The sequence below is a fragment of the Aptenodytes forsteri genome, unplaced genomic scaffold (genome assembly GCF_000699145.1).
Source record: "Aptenodytes forsteri isolate BGI_AS27 unplaced genomic scaffold, ASM69914v1 Scaffold534, whole genome shotgun sequence".
Lineage (NCBI taxonomy): Eukaryota > Metazoa > Chordata > Aves > Sphenisciformes > Spheniscidae > Aptenodytes > Aptenodytes forsteri.
Window position 1 is genome coordinate 538,699 of NW_008795712.1, and position 20,253 is coordinate 558,951.

Consider the following 20,253-nt stretch of genomic DNA (forward strand, 5'->3'; position numbering starts at 1 on the left):
GCAGGACTTGCCCTTGGTGAAGCCATGCTGGCTGTCTCGAATCACCTCCCTGTCCTCCCTGTGCCTTAGCAGAGCTTCCAGGAGGATCTGTTCCATGATCTTCCCAGGCACAGAGGTGAGACTGACTGGCCTGTAGTTCCCCGGATCTTCCTTTTTTCCCTTTTTAAAAATGGGGGGAAAAGATGGTATATATAAAGATGGTATATTGATATTACTTGTGCCAAATATACCACTGTTTCTGAGGTCCATCAGGTGTTATCTATCCTCAAAGAGCAACACTTTCTGTCCATTCAAATATATTTGGAGGAGTGACTTTACAGTGCAATTAGTAAATCCTGTTGCTGAATCAGTGATATCTGATGCAAACACAGTACAACATGGCAACGTTTTTAATTAGGCTCTTCTGAAATGCGTATGTCACTTTATATATGGTGTCAGGAATCTCTGTAAAATTGGTTCGAAGGTGAACGTAAAGCAGAGATAAATCAAGTCACTTCTGCTTAATGTCTGCACTCACGACAAAATCTCCTATAGATGTGACCACAGGGCAAAAAGTTTCTAAAGCAGATGATCCAAATTTCCAGCTCTCCTGAGAGCACTGTAAAGCATTCTGCAATCAAGGGAGGAAAGACCATTTTCCAGTTAATTGTTGTAACTTTCCTGACTATTGACAGCTACGTAATGAAATCCTTTCAGTTCCTGACACGTGCAAGCTGTCAAATTTCACCACATAAATACGGTTACGGAAACTATTAAGCCAAGAAAACAGTGACATAAACCCCAACATTTCTGCCACGAGAGGGTCAGTTCTGCGATGATGACAGCATCTATTTTTAGCCCGTCTGCCTGCAAATTTCTTCAACACTAGTATATATTAGTGTGCAGAAAAACAGCACATCAGAGACTGTAGCACGGTAATGCACGGTAGGTGAAACAGAAAAGTTTGTTTCGTATTAATTTTGCATATTCATTTTGCTAGTCTTTAAATTCCTTAAGGAGGACGCTCAAAATACTAGAGAAGTTTATCAGCAGCACATCACTGCAGATCTTCATGTGTCTTACTGAACTATTACAATAGTGCAAATTAACAAAAAAAAAAGTATGTTTTTGGTTGCTACTTAACGGACTAATCTATACGCTCACTTTAGGATGTTCCATAATGCCTCACATGTAGACTTTGAATGCCAAATAAGAAAAGTGGATTTGCCTGCTAACATCCAGAGTGAACAGTGTAAAGGACGCTGTAATCCACCCTTCTAGATGTGGGAAGCTGTTCTGCCTCCTCCCTTCCCCGACAGCCTCGAAAACCCCAAATCCACATGCCAAAGGGAACTTTTCCAGAAGTGTCTAACACAAGTGAATCCTCACAATCTTCCACTCCAGTAAGAACACATTGTCACATTAAATCCAGGAACAAACTGCTCTTGGGGTGCAAAGCAACCATTACAGTAGAGACAAACTAATTGACAGGAGCATTTGGTCCACAGATGTGAAGCTGTCTTCAGCGAGTTATCTACCAAGACTACGCACCTCAGCGTCATAAATACCCTAATCCTCTACATGGTATAGAAAACCGCTGCTGCCAGACAAAGGAGGGAACATCCCATCCCTCCCACGGTCCCTTTTTACCCCTGGACTGTCAGGACCTACAGGTTGCCTCCTGTCTAACACTGTTGGATAGTTGCTCTCTCCAAGTTTGCACAGAACTTACCGCAAGGAGATCCTAGTCCGCGACAGTCCCCGGCACTGCTATAATACAACTCAATAATGAGAAGAGACATTTAACATTTGGAAGAGGCCTCGGGCATCAGCAGCATGACCTTGGAGCGTGGTTTTGACTCCTGAACACAGTATCTATCCGAACACCAAGACAAATCTCTCCAGATTGTGCTCACTGCACCGAGCAGTCCCATCTGCTTAGTCTTGCAGGTGCTCCAAGTGAGTCTCCATTTATTACGCAGTTCTGGAGAAACCCATGAGAATACCTCCATCAATTTGCTGCGAAGTTTCACCTTCACTTTTACCCAGCACAGAACTCTGGTCTTTATGTTTCTGGAAAGGTCAGCTTTCCCCTAGGGCTAAGTACAGGAAATATAGCATTTTTCATTGTCTTAAGTACACAAGTTTTGCAACACAGATCCCTGTAAAGCACGTTTTCTACCCTAAAAAACACTGAGACCAGCAACTCTATAATGTTTTTGATAATCTAATCCTCCTTCACCAGACCCCTCCTTTCCGTACGGCACATCAATACAACCATGTGCTCTCTCCCACCCCACTCAGCCCTGCAAAAGCTTCTCTCATTTATGTTCACAGCAAAACCATTATGCTTTTCCTGTATGCTTTTTTTATTAAAAAACAAAACAAACAAAAAAACCCAACCACCACCCACACAAAACCAACAACGAAGTCTTCAATAATTTAATTTGGACATCGTGGTTTATCCGCTGTCCTCAATAATTTAATTTGGACATCATGGTTTATCCACTTGATGACAAGCATTCAGTTGCTGCTGACGATTTGTGCTAAAATACATCTTTTACTGAATGATGTTCTGTTTGCCTAAACGCCTGGTAAATTTGCACTCTCTATACAAGACACATCCCTTTATTCCTGCGCTCCTTTCCGTTTGGCTGCGTGTTCCCAGCCATATGCTCATCATTGACTTCAGCAGCAAGGGGCCTTAGTGAGAGAGCCCCAAAAAACAACTTCTGAATGCCGGCTTGAAAAACCACCGCTTGAATAGACAGAGCGACTGAATGAGCCCCTGCAGCCCACAGTTGTCTGGGGACTGTTAAGTGCAGAAATGATCTTTTAATTCAGGTAGAAAAAGGGTCTCAACTGTAGCTTTATATTTAGCCGAAGCTTTTTCTGAATGGGAGGCTATTTTAAAGGTAGCGTTTGTTATTATCGTAACTTTTACGGCTGGCATGCTGGAGGAAAACGTGTGTGCGGACAAAATACTAATTCAGAAAGACAAAGGGAGCAATCCAAGACCCATAATAAATGCAGTTTTTCCACACAGCCTTGCAATTTATCATGTCCATACTAATGGCGTAGCAATACGTACTGTTCCTATGCAGTACAACGCAACGTAGCAAAGATCACGCCGCTACCGAAACCCCCATCCTTTGGATGTTCTGGTTTAAATTGTGACACCCTATCCGCACTATGCATGGATCCCCAAATGACGCGGAAGATAAGGGACCAGTTTGACCTGTACTATTCAGTTGATTCAGCTATTCTGTTTCTGCACATTGTCACACTGAGGGCTGCAGCTTTAACTTCTACTTCTTTCCTACGTTGCACACATCCAGGGAGAAGTCTGACCTGCTTTACAGGAAACGTACCCAGAGCCGCAGCAAACACACCCAGCGAGCAAATAAAAGTTATTTCCACACAGACGCTGGAGAGAGAGAGAAGCTTTGTGCACACAATTTGACCATCTGCAGAAGTGGGCACGCGCTGGGGCTTTATCTAGATATTTTATCCGCAGAAATACAAGCGCAATTATCTGTGAAAATAGTTTCTAAAAATAGCCTGTTCCGTACTACCATGATTCTCATTAACATAAAAATTACCACAGCGTTGGCCATAGTTCATGAAACTAGAATTGTTTCCAAAGTGAAGAGCTTTTTAGCTCTAACATTTACTAAGACTCCGAGAGAAGCTCTAGCAACTGAAGGACTGATCATTAAATACTGCCTAATCTGTTTCTGTAAATGCGCCCATGGAAAAAAAAGACAAATTTTCAGAGGTAATGCTGGCTACCTGCCAATAATAGTGTTGCAATGCAATGTTTAGTAGGACTTGAAAAGAAAATCATTTACAACACTAAACATTTCAGAGCTCTATTTAAAAACACAGATAATTGTCTTCCCAAAAGAGTAAAAATCAATGTAGATCAGCAGTTTAACTGTCTTTTATTACAGTTATTAAAAGCTCCTGATAGAGGTGCAATATATCAGTTTCATTATGAATTTCATCTCCTTGATAAAAATGAGAGCCCTCAGGAAAACTATCTCCTTATTTACAGCTAAAGGCAATACAACAGTATTTAAAGTTTTACAGCAACATCAAATACATTGCAAAGAGAAAGAACACTCACGTTGCCCACTGCATTACTTGACCATTATTTTTCTCTCTCATGTTCAACACACCCAAGGAGGCTGTAGCCCTCTGCATAACTTACAGTTGGATCATAGATGCATCAGGCATTTCACTAAAATTACTCTATTTGTGGGAAATGCTTATTTTGCAATTCCTTCAGGAAAAAAAACAGCCTGACACATGACTGTAAGAAAAGGAATTTTCACCAGACTAAAATCACTCAATGATTGCATTTTATTTAAAGAACACAAGAACGGCTCTGCTGAATTGAATCAAAAGTCCCTTCAGCCTGATACTTGTCTCCAGCACTGACCAGTAAATGGCCCTGCCCGTGCTTTTACCCTCATCATTTTATTTATACGAGACTTTAGACGGACAGAGTGAAGCCACAGAACCTCCTCATGGATCTCCTCAAGGCAAAAGAGCTTCTCAGCAACTGACGGCCTATCTGACGTTTCTGGGCAGCATCCACCAGCTCCCACATTCCTTCAGAGCTGGAGGGTTCTGCCAGCAACTTGCTGTGACACTTCCTACACTTGAAACTTCTAATCTTCTGGCTCTCCTCCCTGTTTCCTTTCCTTTTTTCCGCTCCCCAGATTTATTTCATCTATGAAGGGTCTTTAAAGTTGTTTGAGAGGGGCTTACAGCCATCCCTCCCGGAGGACCAAGAGGAACAGCAACAGTAAATCATGCTTAGGCAAAGACCATAAAAACAAAACAAAATAAAGGCAAACATAGCAATACCTTCTCCATTAATAAATGTTACTAGCTTCGTAATATTTATACTAGAGCAGATACAGTTTGTTGATTATACTATTGCTACTCTGTGGCTCTGCAGAAACAGAATGAGGAATTAGTAACAACATCCTGGGAATTCTTTAGCCTCCTAAAGTTTTTGCTTAAATCCCAAGTTCTGCTTGGTAGCCCTGTTGGCAAGTGCGATTCATGAATCCTCCCAACCATTTACCCCTAGAGTCACCTCATCTCTCTCATGCTACAACAGCAAAGCTGAGTGTTTATCACATTCCACAGAATGAGGTGTCTGCTCTGGTAACAATTCCATTATTCCCGCTGAGTCCTTGATTTATTCTAGCTATTATTCTAATTATTTTCTCCGACCACCTGCTACGTGAGGCACTGCAAATCGGTCTTATCTGTTATGCTTGCGTTTGCCAACACTAAGTAGCAGTGTGTGTGTGCGTGTACATGTACACTACCTGACACTCCTGGCACGACGACGTGGGTGGTGGGAGGAAGCAGACCATACTCCCTCCCTGCAGCGTTTGCCCATATGTGGAATGGGGTGAAAAGACCTGAAGTTGAAAGGAAATCCTCTGAGGCTATAAAAAGAATCAATAGTAAGGAAAGAAAAGAGGCATGACGGGGGGAAGGAGTGGAGAAGCACAACGTAACTGGGACACGGGACTAGTGCATCCACTCTGTTTAAAAAAAAGTAACTGATAACCTTCATGATGAAGACAGGCAAAAAGCCAGTCACCCGACACTGTAAAAAAGAATAGATATACATATAACGAAAGATCTATCTAATATACTCACTCCTGTCAATAAATTAAAGTTTTGAATAATTACTAATAAAGTCTCCAGGAAAACAGTTGCTATACACACACACAACTTTGAAAACCTACATATGCTTGCAAAAGAGTAACTGATGGGCATCCTAGCTGCTGGGTGGAAGCAGCAGGAAACACTTGAAATCAATAGGTCATAAGGGACAGAAGCAATGTTACTCTCGAAACCGTAATTACCTGTTCAATTTGAAGAAGCACCCAGTATTTTCAGTACGCAGTCAGCACAATCAGCAAGCTATTATCTTCCCAGGAGAAGCCCCTGTATTTAATATATCAACCGGTAATGAAGGCAAGGTGCTTAGACCTCCTTCTAAAGTAATTTTAGTTCCTTTTTGTCCTACCTTTCCCTGGTGTGAACAGCACGGGGCTAGAAAGGAGGTTAGTATCGCAACAAATAAAGTTATTTTCTCCAAGCTTATTTAGAACTACTGCAAAAGCAAAAATCTATCAGGATCCTTGATAAGGCGTAGGTGTCTTTGTCCCAAAAAGTCAGAGGTATCTTATAGGAAGATTATACGTTTTTTGTGAACTAGGAGAATACTGCATAAAAGAGCACTACCGCTGCTCATGAACAGCTTAGTACTGTTGCAAGAGCACAACAGATGCTCTCCACTTGGTTCCTCTCTTCGCTCTCACATTATTTTTATGTGGTAGAAGTGTCTAAATATTTACCAGCATGGACTAACATTTATACAGCACAACATATAAATAAGTTGTTTTAATAACTCAAAACCATGATAAGGTAGGAAATAGAGAATGTACTGTCTAGCTGAATCCCCAGGAAAGACAGAATTACTGTCTGCTGAATACTTCCATTATGTTCACCAGTGCAGGGCTCTGGGGGGAAAAAAAAAAGAAAAAAAAAAAAAAGAGGGTTGTTTTTACCCTCTATTCTCTCCTATTTAAGACAAAGGATCTTTTAAAAATAAATCATAAAGCATTTAAGACAGGATGAGAAAGGCAGAGGCGAAGGTAGAAGGAAGAGTATAGCCGTCTCTTGTTTACCATTCCATCCTGAAACATGTCACAGTGATCCACAACCTCTCCGCTCTCATTCCCTGCAGCTCCATTTTCTGAAACGCACAGTGATCACTTAGCCAGGCATCAACTCTGCAGCTGCCTCTTTCACACAGGTCTTTTTTCATGTGCTGTCTGATCGTGGTGGGGACCCTGTGCCCCTCTCTAACACGGGCATTTTTGATTCCTTCTTCTCTCCTTTCCCATACTTCCTTCTCTTTAAAACAACACAGGTATACTTCTCCATGTCGATGTGATCTATCACCTCTTCCCCACCAGCCCGCCTCTCCAACTCCCATTTCTCTTCCTCACTCTGCAGCATTCACATTACTTCTTGAGGGCTTCATCCTCCACACTGATTACTCATCCTCCAACTCCTCATCTGTATGTTCACTGGCATCAAATCTTAATTTGATCTGAGAGTCCCTCTTCAAATTTCTGAACTCGTTAACAGGGCTGTCACTTGAGCTGGTCTTTACCCCATCACTCTCTCCGTATTCTTGAATTCCCCCTCTTAAACTATCATCTGGTTTTCTTTTTCCCCTGCTTAGCGTTTCTCTTTCCTGGCCCTCCAACCAGCCTTTCTGCCAATTCCAGCCCTTCAGCAAAAAATTCTGATCTTATCTTAACCCTTCCTTTTTAAATTGAAAAATTTCTTAATTCTCTTTGGGCCTCATTCTCATCTCCTCTCACTTTTCTCATCCGTTCCCATCACAATGTGCGAATTCCTTCCTGCCGTGTCCCAGAGCTGGCCCACCATCAACATTGGTTTTCCCAGCTCCTAAAGCTAAGCGACTTCTCTGGCAGAAATGGTCTAACAAGTTGACCTTCTCTGCTCTGTCTTCTCCTTCTCTTGCTTTTCTATCCTCAACTATTTTCACAGCTTTCTTTTAATCCCCCCCTCTCACAATTCCAGCCTTTTCATCACATTCTTGTCTCCTCTCTCTGAAAACTTCGCCTTCTGCCTCTTCGACTTCTGCAAAAATCATCATTAATAAATGGACAAAATACAGCATGGCATTACCCTTCCCCTAACAAACAAGGGAGCCCACTGGCCTGCAGAAACTGGAGGCAGTTCAGCATCACTTGAAGTTATACCTTTTAAACAGGCTCCCTAAATCTCCTGCAAGGAAACAGGAGCAACTCCAGATCCGACAGTGGAAAAGCCTTAGCCATTTATCATGAATAAGCAGCAAAGAATAATAAACACTAAATACTTTCTATGGAAGCTTGTAATTCTGCCTTAAATAATTCCTCCCTCTTCAGTTTTACGTCTTGCAAATACCTTAGATGACTGTCTCCTCTTTGCTGGGTCTTACCCAAGGTTAGCTCTTTAAATCTGTTAGTCAGTATTGCTATTCTTCCACCACAAATTCTCTCCAGCCTCATAGTACTTCAGTAATGACAGGCCCATAAAGAACCCAGAACTACAGTTGCAACTTCATGAGATATTGAGTAAGGGACTCAGGCTTTGCCGTACCCTGCATCACAAGTAATTCTATGAAAACACAGCTAACGTGATGTCTACCCTCTATCTCCTTCAGCATTACAAGAAAATAACCCAGGAGCAACAGAGCCTGGGGCAGGAATTTTGAGTTAGCTTTCAGCTCTGTCACTGACTTCACCCCCAGTTTTATGCACATCGCTTTGCCCCAGCTTCTCACTTTGTCACACGAACATAATATTTGCTGAGTACTAAGACATTATGTTTATGAAGAGCTCAAGGAATTCTGCACAAAACCCCTTCCGGAAAGTACCTACCACAGTTTTCAGAATTTTCTTCATCTGCTGTACAGCTACGTTTTCAATTGCTTCCTTTTAGATATGCCTCTTTGCAGCGTACCAAGATTACAAGATTACAAGATTGTTACTCCGAAGTAACAAGTGATAGGACGAGAGGAAATGGCCTCAAGTTGCGGCAGGGGAGGTTTAGATTTGATGTAAGGAAAAATTTCTTTACTGGAAGAGTGGTGAAACATTGGAACAGGCTGCCCAGGGAAGTGGTGGAGTCCCCATCCCTGGAGGTATTTAAAAGACGTGTAGATGAGGCGCTTAGGGACATGGTTTAGTGGGCATGGTGGTGTTGGGTTGACGGTTGGACTCGATGATCTTAGAGGTCTTTTCCAACCTCAATGATTCTATGATTCTAAGATAAACCACTGCTTTCTGCCCGTACTTCTAATCAATATATTCCATTGCATGGATAGCTTTTTAGTGCGAGAAAGCACCTAGTCCGACCTTGCAGAGAAATATACCTGTGATTCCTGTATCATGACTGCAATTTCTGCACTATTTTAAAAATATGACCAATTTTGACTTAAAAAAATAATAATGAAAAAAAAATCTACCACACTACCAGATAAAGTGGTCAATTCCCTACACTGTTTACCATCTGCTCTTTTCTCATTTCAATTTCTCTAGAAATAATTTTGTATTTTCTTCCACACCATTGATAAAGATATTGAATAGCACTGAGCCAAGAACAGAGATGCTATACGATACACCTATACACTCTACTTTGCAACTAATTACCTTCGAGATAGTACTGCTTTTAACTTTGAATCACGTACTATTCTAAATCCAAGGAAAGAAAACCACCTTGGAAAAAAGTAAGAGCCCTCGTTAATCGGAAGAGCTATATTCCACAGAGACCTGAGTGACTCAGTCTTTCATCAGGCAAGGATATAATTTTCTGGATGAAGTAGTTCAACTCTTTCTCACCCTCCACAGAGACCTGAGTGACTCAGTCTTTCATCAGGCAAGGATATAATTTTCTGGATGAAGTAGTTCAACAAATCTTTCTCACCCTCCACCTTCAAAAATAAATTTTAAATTATTTGTCCTTAAGAAACAATTCTGGCCTGGATCATAACTAATAGCTGAGCTAAGAGAGAGAAGCAGCGTTAGATGACAAAGCTGGAACACACTAGAAACTCCCGGTTATTTTAAGCCATACTCACAACAAACTGGTCCATGTCCCGTTCAAGTCCCATGTTTGGTAGATCAGGCATCATGTGCGCCACCACTTTAAACCCGGCATCCTTGGCTAAGTGAAAGGACTCGCACACAGCCTTCACGGTGTGACCTCTGGGAAGAGAGAAATTTTGATACGTTTAATTGAGATTATTCTCTGGGAAGCGAGAAGGGTTGCGTTTTATTACCGGTTTATCAGCACTCAAGTCTTGGAACATGGCCGCTAATAAAGTAAACTACACTAGGGGCTAGAAGTAGTCCAGTTTGTTACTTCTATAGCAGGTGAGCCCTACCAAGGCTACAGCTATTCAAATCACAGCCTGAGAAACTCTGAAAGCTGCTGAAATTCAATTTGTAAAGCAATGACAGCAGCTGATGCCACAGCACAAGCTAGGACACACTGCACTGAAGACTGCGTATAATCAAAATGAAGCATAAACAAAAGCAACAGAAGAGCAAAAGGAGAAGAAGGATGGGGGCTACGTAAAACCAGCTAGATAGAAAATCATCCTGCAACGTGCTTGCCGAACTCTCAAGTACTCCCTTTAGAGAAACACAAACTCTTCTCCACCTCTGAGAGGTGCCAAACCTCCGAAACATAGGCTGAATTGGGCCTTTTGAAGGATTTCATGTTCTTCTCCACCGACATCAAACCAAACTAACTCAGGCTTGCGCTGCAGGAGCTCGGAGAGAGCGGGAGCACAAACGATTGCAGGAACAAAGGTTGAATCTCACATAATTCATTAGCCTCAAGCAAACTCCTCTCTCCTTCCATCTCCGTGGCTCAGGAGCTGCCTTCTGCCTCCACAACAGCAATCACTATCACTACAAACAGCTACTAGGAGGTCCCCATCACATGTGAACAGTCTTCCCACAGAGTCCTTGCTTTTGCTCTTCCACATCTGGGAGGGCTCTTCCACTACTGGCTGACATTTCTATCCTCTCAGCACCTGCTACCTTCTTCCCTCTCCAATCCCCGTTTTCTTCCCATCGCACTGTCACACCAGTTCACCCTGTCTTTTGGAATTCCTTGCCAACAGATCAGCTCAACAGGTGACTCTTCTTCTCCTTGACAGTCCTTTGGATGAAAAATCAACACCATCTGGGCACCCCTACAAATGCACACCTTCTGCCGAGACCTAACGCTAACTAAACCAAACAGCTACTTCCCTTGTTTAAGGACCTCTTAAGACCTTCCTCTCTACTGGAAGATTCTGCCTCTGTTAAACCCCTACATGTAGTTTTATGCCTATAGTTTTATTTACGATTTTTTTCAGAAGTATTACGGTGTTTTTCTGAGACTGTTCAAGGACAGTATTACTCAAGACCTTGAGTAGCCTGAGGGGAGTAAATGGAGACTTGCTTCATAAATAAAAATTATTTTCTTATTAGAAGTGGAATTTGAGCTGCATCAATAACTTGATTATTTGATGCCTAGATCTGTTCTTGAATATTTTTCTGCCTCACAGCCACCAAAAGCACTCAAAAACCTCACTAATGACTTATGGAACATAATAGAAAGTAATTTCCAAACAGTTAGCCTAATTGGTTGTAATCTGACATTTTGCTACAAGCAAAATATTAAAAGTTTAAAGCCAAAACACATCCCCCACAAAGCAGAAGAATAACAGAAGCAAAATGAGGTCATTTCAAAAGAAAGAGAAACTTGAATCACCCTTCTTTGAAAGTATATTCCAATTTATTGTTCTAAAAAGTTGGAGGGAGATACTTGAGTGAACAGCCTGCGTTCTCCCTGCTCTGAGACAGCCTGCAGCAAAGCCTTTTAGGAATTCTGCAAGCAGCTTTGAAAAGTGCCAAAAACCTTTAAAAATACAATTCTATACAGGATTACTTCTGAGCGAAATCAAGTCAGTAATATACTACTTCATTCTTCTTCTGATTCATCAGCAGGAAAGCAAGGGTTCATTAGCAAACGTACAAGCCAAAAGTGACATACAGCTTTGAATGATTCATGGTACCAGTTCTGATGTGACAGACCAAACTGGAGGAAAACTGAAGACGACTGAAGTGATAGCTAGGCGGGGTTTTACAGCTCCACCTCAGGATGGGACACCTTCACAAGATTTGAGGTGAAAAAAAGATTTTAAAAGCTGAAGAGAAATTAATTCTGAAATTTACAATCTGTGTCGGAATTAACCATTAATGAATACATCTAGTCGAAGAGTGAGGTTTAGCTACATTCCTCAGTATGGATCTTTTCCTTTGGAAAGCTCTGACATCTAGAGGAGGAAGGTACCACCTATAAATATTAGCTCTTAACTCTTGGACTACTCAATTAATGGCTTCTCCTGTCTATTGAGACCTGGAGCCTGATCATTTCATAGCAGCGACATCCTGCACTTCCATGCACCAGGAGTACTAGAGCTAAGCCCGCAGGAGGAAACATTTTGGATTCTTTAAGCCTCTAAAAGAAACGTCCAACATCTTCAGTTTTGCACTACTGCCTTTAAGGCAGGTATTAACAAAAACGTGCTTTGCTTATTGAACCATAATGTCTCTGTCATTACGTATGATTATGGTTATTAAACATCTTTGGTAGGTGACTGGAATATGCAGTAAGAACGAAGGCAAGTTGTACGAGTGTCAGAAGTGAAAAAACAAGGGAAAAAAGCGCTTCTTTCAAAATCTGAACAGAATTATGAGACTTGCAATAAAAAAAAAAAAGAGATTGGCTTACTTGCCTGTAAGCGATGAGCTGAACAATGTGCTGCTCACTCTCCTACGTAGGATAACTGTTCTTTTAGCCATAGGTCCAATATGACAAGAAATATATCACAGGCCTCTCGTGAATATATTTTGCAATCCCTAGAGATACTGTATGCCTAGAATGACTGTGGTTAATCTTTCAACAGGTGGTGTTTCTGGCTATGCCTCACCCTCTGTACTTGCCAATGTCATCTCTCCTCTCCAGCACTCAGCAGAAAAAGGTATCTGGTGTAGAGAACATGCTGTTTGCTGGTAAAGTACCTCCAATAGATTATACTGCATTGTATCTACTCAAGCCTATAGATTATGAATTATGTAGGACAAGAACTATGAGCTCTGGGCACACGTTAAACTTCACAAAACTGCATTTATTTATGAAGCAATTAAAAAAAAAAAAGAGATGTACAATACAGGAAAAGAATATGATTTTAAAATAAAACATCACAAATAACCCGTTTTCTCAAGCCATGGTCTACACAATATCACAAAGAAATCCATGAAGCCACTGCAGTTTATTAGTTTTTCTTAACAAACATACGGCCACACAAGCAAGGAAATGAGCTAAATGTTTCAACATTCAATGTTAAATGGGTGTTCAAGCAAACAGGTCAACACACGCTACTCAAGAGCATTCCAGAAAGCATACAGTGAGCAGGCACGCTCAGCTTTGCATTGACGCTTTCTTCTCACCTGTTGGTGTCCCTGGCCACGTCTTCGTACACGCTCTGCACTCCGATCTCCAGCCTCGTACAGCCGTAGGATAACATGTCACTTAAATGCCGCTTCAGGCAGTAATCTGGTCTGGTCTCTATCGTTATTCCAATGCATTTTGTCAGGCTTCGTTCTGAATACCTGCAAAAAAAACCCCCATCCTCTATTAAAATTGTGAAGTTGTCACAAGTGACTTCAGAAGAGTTTCCAACATCTTCCAGGTGAGAGTTTCTACGTCACTACCAGAATTAAAATCCAGGTTGAATTTTGAATCGGTCAAATAGCCGAGCAGCAAAGCAAGGGAACCCTCAACCTTATTGCAATGCATGGATGAAACGATACACAAATATGCACACTAATACAAGTCTGGGGTTTGCTTTGTATAAAAGAGCACTGGACTGTGGCAGCCTCGCAGGGCTTTTCTAAACAGTACTTTTTAGGAAGATGCTCCCAGACCAGACTGAGCCTTCAGTACTCATCGTCTGGAAACTAAGCCTGGGCAAAAGGGCAAGCCAGAGTAGGCAATGAGAACCGTGTTCAGTTTTGGGGACAAACCAAAGGCAGTCCGAGCACTCGATCCCACTCAGACACTGACAGTAATACAGGACCTCATGTTAGGGAGAGTTTGGTATTTTCATTTGATCCCCACGGCGTACAGATATATTGCAGGGATTGGGACAAGATCCAGCTGCGTTCTCACAAGAAAACGTACAAGACTGTCTATGAAAAATTCCACAAATCACCTCCTTTTGTAAGTGGCACGTTCTCAACTTCATTGAAGTCTAATGCTGAAACAAAATTAATTGTTGACCTTTTTCCCCCCTCTTCTCCCATTTATCACTGGATGTCTAACAGAGACTAATTATTCCAGCTAGTAGAAAAATCCTCTGCTGATGACAAATGGTAAGTTACTGACCTACGAGAGAGTAAAACAAAAGAAAAAAGGAATCCAAAGCAGTCTTGAACCAAAATTCACAAAAGGAAACCATCAGTCAACATAATCTCCAACACCACCAGCAAGGATAATATTCCTTTCTGTGTAGGAATCAGTTCACTTGACCATCTTTCCTGCAGAATACGGTGGTTGTATAACAGAGGACTGCAGCACCGGAGAAAAGATTTACAGCAGGAAGAAGGAAATTTCTTCTCTTGAAACAACTTGAAACTACAGAGAATCTGGATAATTCCCAAACCAGGATGTGGGCAGGTTAACAACCACTGTTTGAGAGGAATATCGGTCTCTTTAATGGTCCCAAATGATGAAGATCTCACTATTAATATTAAATGTTGCTGAAAAGAGGACACCTTGAGTAAGAGAGAGATGTTATGCTGATACTGATACCTGAAAGAATATCGCACACCAAAATCCCAAGGATGACTAACTTCAGCTCTTTATTAGGTGTTCTATAAAAATTCATCATCCAATTTCCAGCTCCGGATAGCTGGAAACTTCTGAATCAAAATAAAGCTCCAGAGCCTACCTTAGAGCATGATGGAGGTACAATTTGACCAAAAAAAACCCCCAAAAACCAACAACGACGACCCCCTCCCTCCCACATCCCCCCAAAAAAACCCAGCAAAAAACCCAAGTGGGCTCAGACTCACAAGCAAAAATATTAACTCCCTTCAAACTGTTAAAGCCTAAGATACATAAAGACCAAGATATTTGCGGGATAGACTGTAATGGTTGTCAAAATAAGCATCTTAAAAAAACAAAAAACACGTAAAATATTTCAGTTTGTGGCTCACTAATCTGACAGACTAACAGAACAATTGTTTATCACGTCAGGGAAAACATTGCCAATGTATGATTCATTAACATCAGACTGAAAAACTCTCACTTTTAAAAGACGTGATTTGCAAGAATTAAAGAAAGAAATTTTAGCTAAGGGGGCGGAAGTCACCAGATAACTCGCCCATCACGCCAGAGGGTATGTGCTCACATTAAGCACCTGCAATCATGGCTAGAAATACTGGGGGGAGAAAAGAATAATTATATCCCCCTCCCAAGCAAATTTATGGCCAAGATTTAAAATGCTGAATATAACAAACGCCAACAGACCCTGAACTATAACATCTAGGGCACCAACGGGATTTCAGTATGGATGGCTGGTAAAATTGTCTTGCCCGACTCTACGCTGAAAAGAGAAGCGTGTCTTAATAATAACCAGAAAAGCAAAACGAAGATGAACCCAAAACAGATAAAGTAACAAAGATGGCATTGCCAAGAAAAGTCACAAGCCTCATCAAATCACCATCTTCTGTAAGACACAGACATTTTCAACCCGAGCCACAAGTCCTCCAGCTCTCCCCAGCAGTCCTGAAGACTTGTAGTGAGTAAACAGAGCGCAGTCTCATACTCTATTTTATTAACGTAAAGTAAAAGCTTGAATCGCGTGGTCCATATTTAATAAAGACTACAGATTCCTTTCAACTAACTGAAAAAGAGAAAGAAGCGTGTGACAGCCAACCTTCCATGGAAGGTGATTCTGGCAACACATCTCCATCATTCCCTGAATAAAGAAAGAGAAATTTGACTCTTCTTCTGTCTTTTCTCAACTTTCAAACTTCAAACGCTCATTCGGATATGCAAAATTTTTCCTATTGCAAAATGAGCAACTCCATTTCATTTGAAACCTAATACTAAAACTAAGGACAGGCACAAATTGTAAGACTGTAAGTTAAGAAGCCAAACACAGAGTATCAGAAGTGGACATGAATTAAAAGCTTTACTAGATTTACATAAGCTGTCATTTTATGGAAGGAGTTATCAAACAGTACCCATAAAAGCTGTACCGATCATCATTATGCAGCACAAAGCTGCATTATACAATGAAGTTAAATTTTTAATTTTTTAAAAATAAATCTGTTAGTGTTTAACATTTAGTTTCATCATTTCCCTACGCACAATCAGCACCTCCTTCACTGACCGAGTCAACAGCGAGCTGTAAGAGAGAGCTTGGAGACCTGAAAAGGGCAGGAGATACCATATAAAAGGTTTTTTACTAAACACTGGATTTTCATCAAGACTGGCGCTGATTTTTTTTTTCCCATCAAATTGGCAAGATCTCTTATTTTAAAGCACAGTCAGGATCTGAGACAGATACTTACCAGCTAACAGAGAAAAAGAAAAGACAAACTGATGTATGCTTAAGAGTAATGCTTTTTTTTAGTGGAGAAAGCTTTTGGATTTTGGGGGGTTTTATTTTTTTTAAATATATCTTTGAATCTGATCCTGATTTGTAGGTCTCATAATTTTTTTTTATTATTAATCAGTGATTTATGTAACAATTTATAGTAGATTGGCTATTTCAAGACTGACTTTGCTCATCTCCTACTTTCAGTGCCCAGGTTTCATCGTAACTGCCTACCACAAACATGGTGGTTTCCCACATTTCTAGCTGGTTGGGTAGGCACATTTTCGCCCTGGTGAATTCATGCTGAATCCTCCCGCCCACCTCCCTGACCATGGAAGCAGCTTCCACAAAGACATGCTCCGTAATGTTCTCGGGGACCAAGGTGAGGCTTACCAGCCTGTAGCTCTCCTTCTCACCCTCTTGAAGACAGACACAACATTTCCAGTCACTGGGGACCTCTCGGTTGTCACGATCTCTCCAAGGTGAGATGGAGCTGCCTCACTCATCCCCTTCCACAGACTTGCATGTGTCCAGTTTGCCAGTGGTGTCCAATGCAATCCTCTGCCACGGGCACCTCTCACCCCAAATCGCCACCTAGCAAGAGCAGATCTTGCAAATAAAGACTGAGGCAAAGAAACACTGCATACCTCAGCCTTTTCCTGGGTCCTTCATCACAGCTGCCTGCCTCATCCAGCAGCAGACCCACATTTTCTTTTGTCTTCATCTGCTGACAAACGTACCTATGGAAGTCCTTCTTGTTCCCCTATAATCCCTTGGAGTTTCAACTCCAGCTAAACTTTCCTAATGTGGCCTCTACCTGCCTGTATCCCTCCTGGGTATCCCATACCTCCTTTCACCTTCTGCACACAGTCCTTTTTTCATGTTTGAGCTCCATCAGGACTTCCCCATTAAGCAGTTAAGCAAAGCTGGCGACCTGTCATGCCTGCTTGGTTTCCTGCACATCAGGACGCACTGTCTTTGCAATTTGAGGAGGTTGTCCTGGAAGATCAGCTGAGCTCACCTGGGCTTATTCACCTTTCAGGGCATCCTCCCATGGGATCCTGCCTTTCGGTTCCCTGGAAATGTACAAGTCCATTGCCCTGAATTCTGACATCTTTATTCTGCTACTCGCATCCCTCAGGATCTTAAGCTCTAACATCTCAGAGTCATTGCAGCCAAGACCACATCCCTCCCTCAACCAGCTCTTTGTGAGTAGCAGATCCAGGAAAGCACCTCTCCTAGGCACTAGATGAGCCAACTATTTCAAAAGATCATCATAATGCACTCCAGAAATCTCCTAAATTAGTTGCGTTCCACCATGTTGCCATCCTAGCAGGTATCAGGGTGTCAGACTAGATTCAAGGAGTTTTGTATACTGTTCATTAAGTGCATGTATTTTAATGCTTACATCATTTTCATACCTTTTCTTAGCACTGTCTCCAGTTTTTAAGCATTCTTCTTGTTGCTGTTGATACCAAAAACAGCCACAGAACTTTGCAGACACACCAGTACTATATCCAGATGGAACATGATTTGCCTATTCCTATCTAGTTTTCCACTATTTATACAGTCAAGGGTAATTTGGTTGCTGAATCATACAGAAAGCTCATGATAATGCAACTTAACTCCTAAACATTTTCTAGATATTTCGCTGCTTCTCAGAATAGAATCCTGCACCATTCCTAGAAAAACAGCTTTACATTTTCCCATAACGAAGTACACAGCTTGCTCGTATACAACTTACTATGGAATACAGATTTATCCCTTATTTGCCCACCTCCAATATTGATAGCTCCTGCCAACCCTTAGAAATTACTATTTTAACACAAGTATTAAACACAAGGCCCAGAGGCAAAACCAACAGAATCCTATTAGAAACCATTCAGGTCAATGACTATAATTTTCTGCTATGCCTGTTTTGAAAACCAATGTAAGGGGTGACATGTTGTTCTAGTCTCTTTTTTAATGTCAAAATATCTCACTGCACCAAGTCAGTTCTCTTGCAGAAGTTTATGCATATTACACTTCATTTCTCCAAAAATCCTGTAAGCTCACTAACAGGATACAGTGACTTATCATGATAATGGACACGATGGATTTGCCTTCACTTAATCTTTAAAAACAACAGACATCTAGCCACATATCCTGCAGGAATGGCATGCTAGCCAAGGCAGATATGAAGAGGGAACAGACTCTATCCAACTAGGCAGACAGCCTGAAAAGCAGGTATCTAGAGCTCTGAAGAGAGTGACTTCAGGATACTCGGGCACAAGAGGTTAAGACGACCTTGATGATGACCAAGACAAGCAAAACTATTGCTAACTGAAGACCAAGAGAAGCAAAATAGAGGAAGCCCTGAGAAATTAGATGAAGCCAAGTTGGAAACTCCACCCATGATGGTCTTGTATATACAAGTTCACCTGATTTCCAGGTTCATTCTGGCATTAATATTATGATGTGCATTTCTTCTGGAACCTGAGAGTGGAGGTGGATTTTATCTTCTCAAGCAGCAACAAGCACCTCACAGTATTTCTCCTCCTTCCCTGGAACAGTCTTATTTGTTATTTGTAATACAGCTGTGCTGAGGAACCCCATAATCAAAAGAATAATCAGAAATCAAGACAAGTGTATAGCACAAGATGACAGTGGGGCAATTTTAATAACGGACTGACCGCAGAGGTGAATTATGCAAATAAAATAGATGCTAAGCCATACAAATGAAGGAAATGAGATACAGAGAAACCTTAAGATTTGCTCAGACACTGCTATTTTAAAGTCCGTTCTTTTCAGCGTGATTACAGAACTGTCTGAAATAGGAAGAAGTAAAGGAGAGATTATTAATTTTAATCATTAGAGAATATTTGACTGAATTTTCAGAGAAAGCTGGTACATTAAGCAGACCTTCAAATCAGAATCTGCCTCTAAAATAAGCTCGGTTTTTTCAGATGAAAAAGGCACCTGCCTCTCCAGATACAGCAGTTTGACATAGGGTCTCAGGCACTTTCTCACTTAGAGAAAAAACAGACAGCACAGTTCTGGCATAAAACAACTCATTTAACAAAGCCTCTACTTCTCTCGATTAAACTGGTCTACAGACAAAAGCCTCATCAGCTAAGAGACCTGAACATCAAACACTCGATTATTTACAATCCATACTACAGCAGCTTCCAAACTCCCTGGTTGGGATCAGAGTGGCAGGATGCCAGACAACACAGAAAGACTTGCTTCATCCCAACAAGCTCAGAAAAGATGAACTGCAAGAATAAAGCAGGTGGGTTAACACAGTGCATATACAGCACGTTAATCCCATGCCTTTAAACCATTTACCCGTTTTATGCATTTCAGAGTAGGAGAGTACATAAAGAAGAGGCAAACGGAGAGACCAAAGAGCAGAAAAAGGCACAAGAAGCAGCAGAAACAGTTCAAAGGCAGCATCAAAGAGAACCAATCACCAAGAGCAAGAAGTGTTTAGGTGTACCCATCCATATGGAAAGAAGGGAGGGATCTAGAACAACTCATCCAACCCAACAGCCCCCAAAAACTTGCCTGCAGGACATTCCAGTATTACTTCAAAAGCCAAAGAAAACCTTGTTGAAGGTAAAGATGGAATAAATTATGGAGATGCTCATATTACTTGATCGCCATTGTTGCTAATGATTATCCAACAGCAGCAATTTCCACAAAATGCGGTGCTCCATGCTCGTACACATCGCAATGAGTGGTCACAGCTTAGCTGGGAAGGGGAAGGCACTGCTGCTCATCTACCCTTAGCCTATCCCCGGGAAAAAAAAAACAAAAAAACCAGTTGCAAACCTGCCTCAGAAGAGGTGCTTAGAGTCTTGTGGAAAGAGGGAAGTGTTGGAGGGCTGGGTGGGAAAATCAGGAATCTTAATCAGCGACCAAAGGAGTCCTCGGCAGAAGGTTCCTGGCCTTAACTTTGTGAACAACAAAGATTATGAACATCCAGCATCTCAAACAGGTCTAACGTC

At 41.4% G+C, this 20,253-nt stretch overlaps 1 protein-coding gene across 1 annotated transcript in view; it reads right to left on the bottom strand.

Moving 5' to 3' along the window:
• The window catches only part of ELP3 (elongator acetyltransferase complex subunit 3), a 98,628-nt gene that overhangs the window by 54,094 nt on the left and 24,281 nt on the right, over positions 1–20,253 (bottom strand). Inside the window, exons 7-8 of the mRNA XM_009283434.1 lie at positions 13,107–13,268; positions 9,677–9,803 (exon numbers count right to left, since the gene is read on the bottom strand). Coding sequence (XP_009281709.1) covers positions 9,677–9,803; positions 13,107–13,268 — 289 coding nt within the window. The remainder of the gene's footprint in view (positions 1–9,676; positions 9,804–13,106; positions 13,269–20,253) is intronic.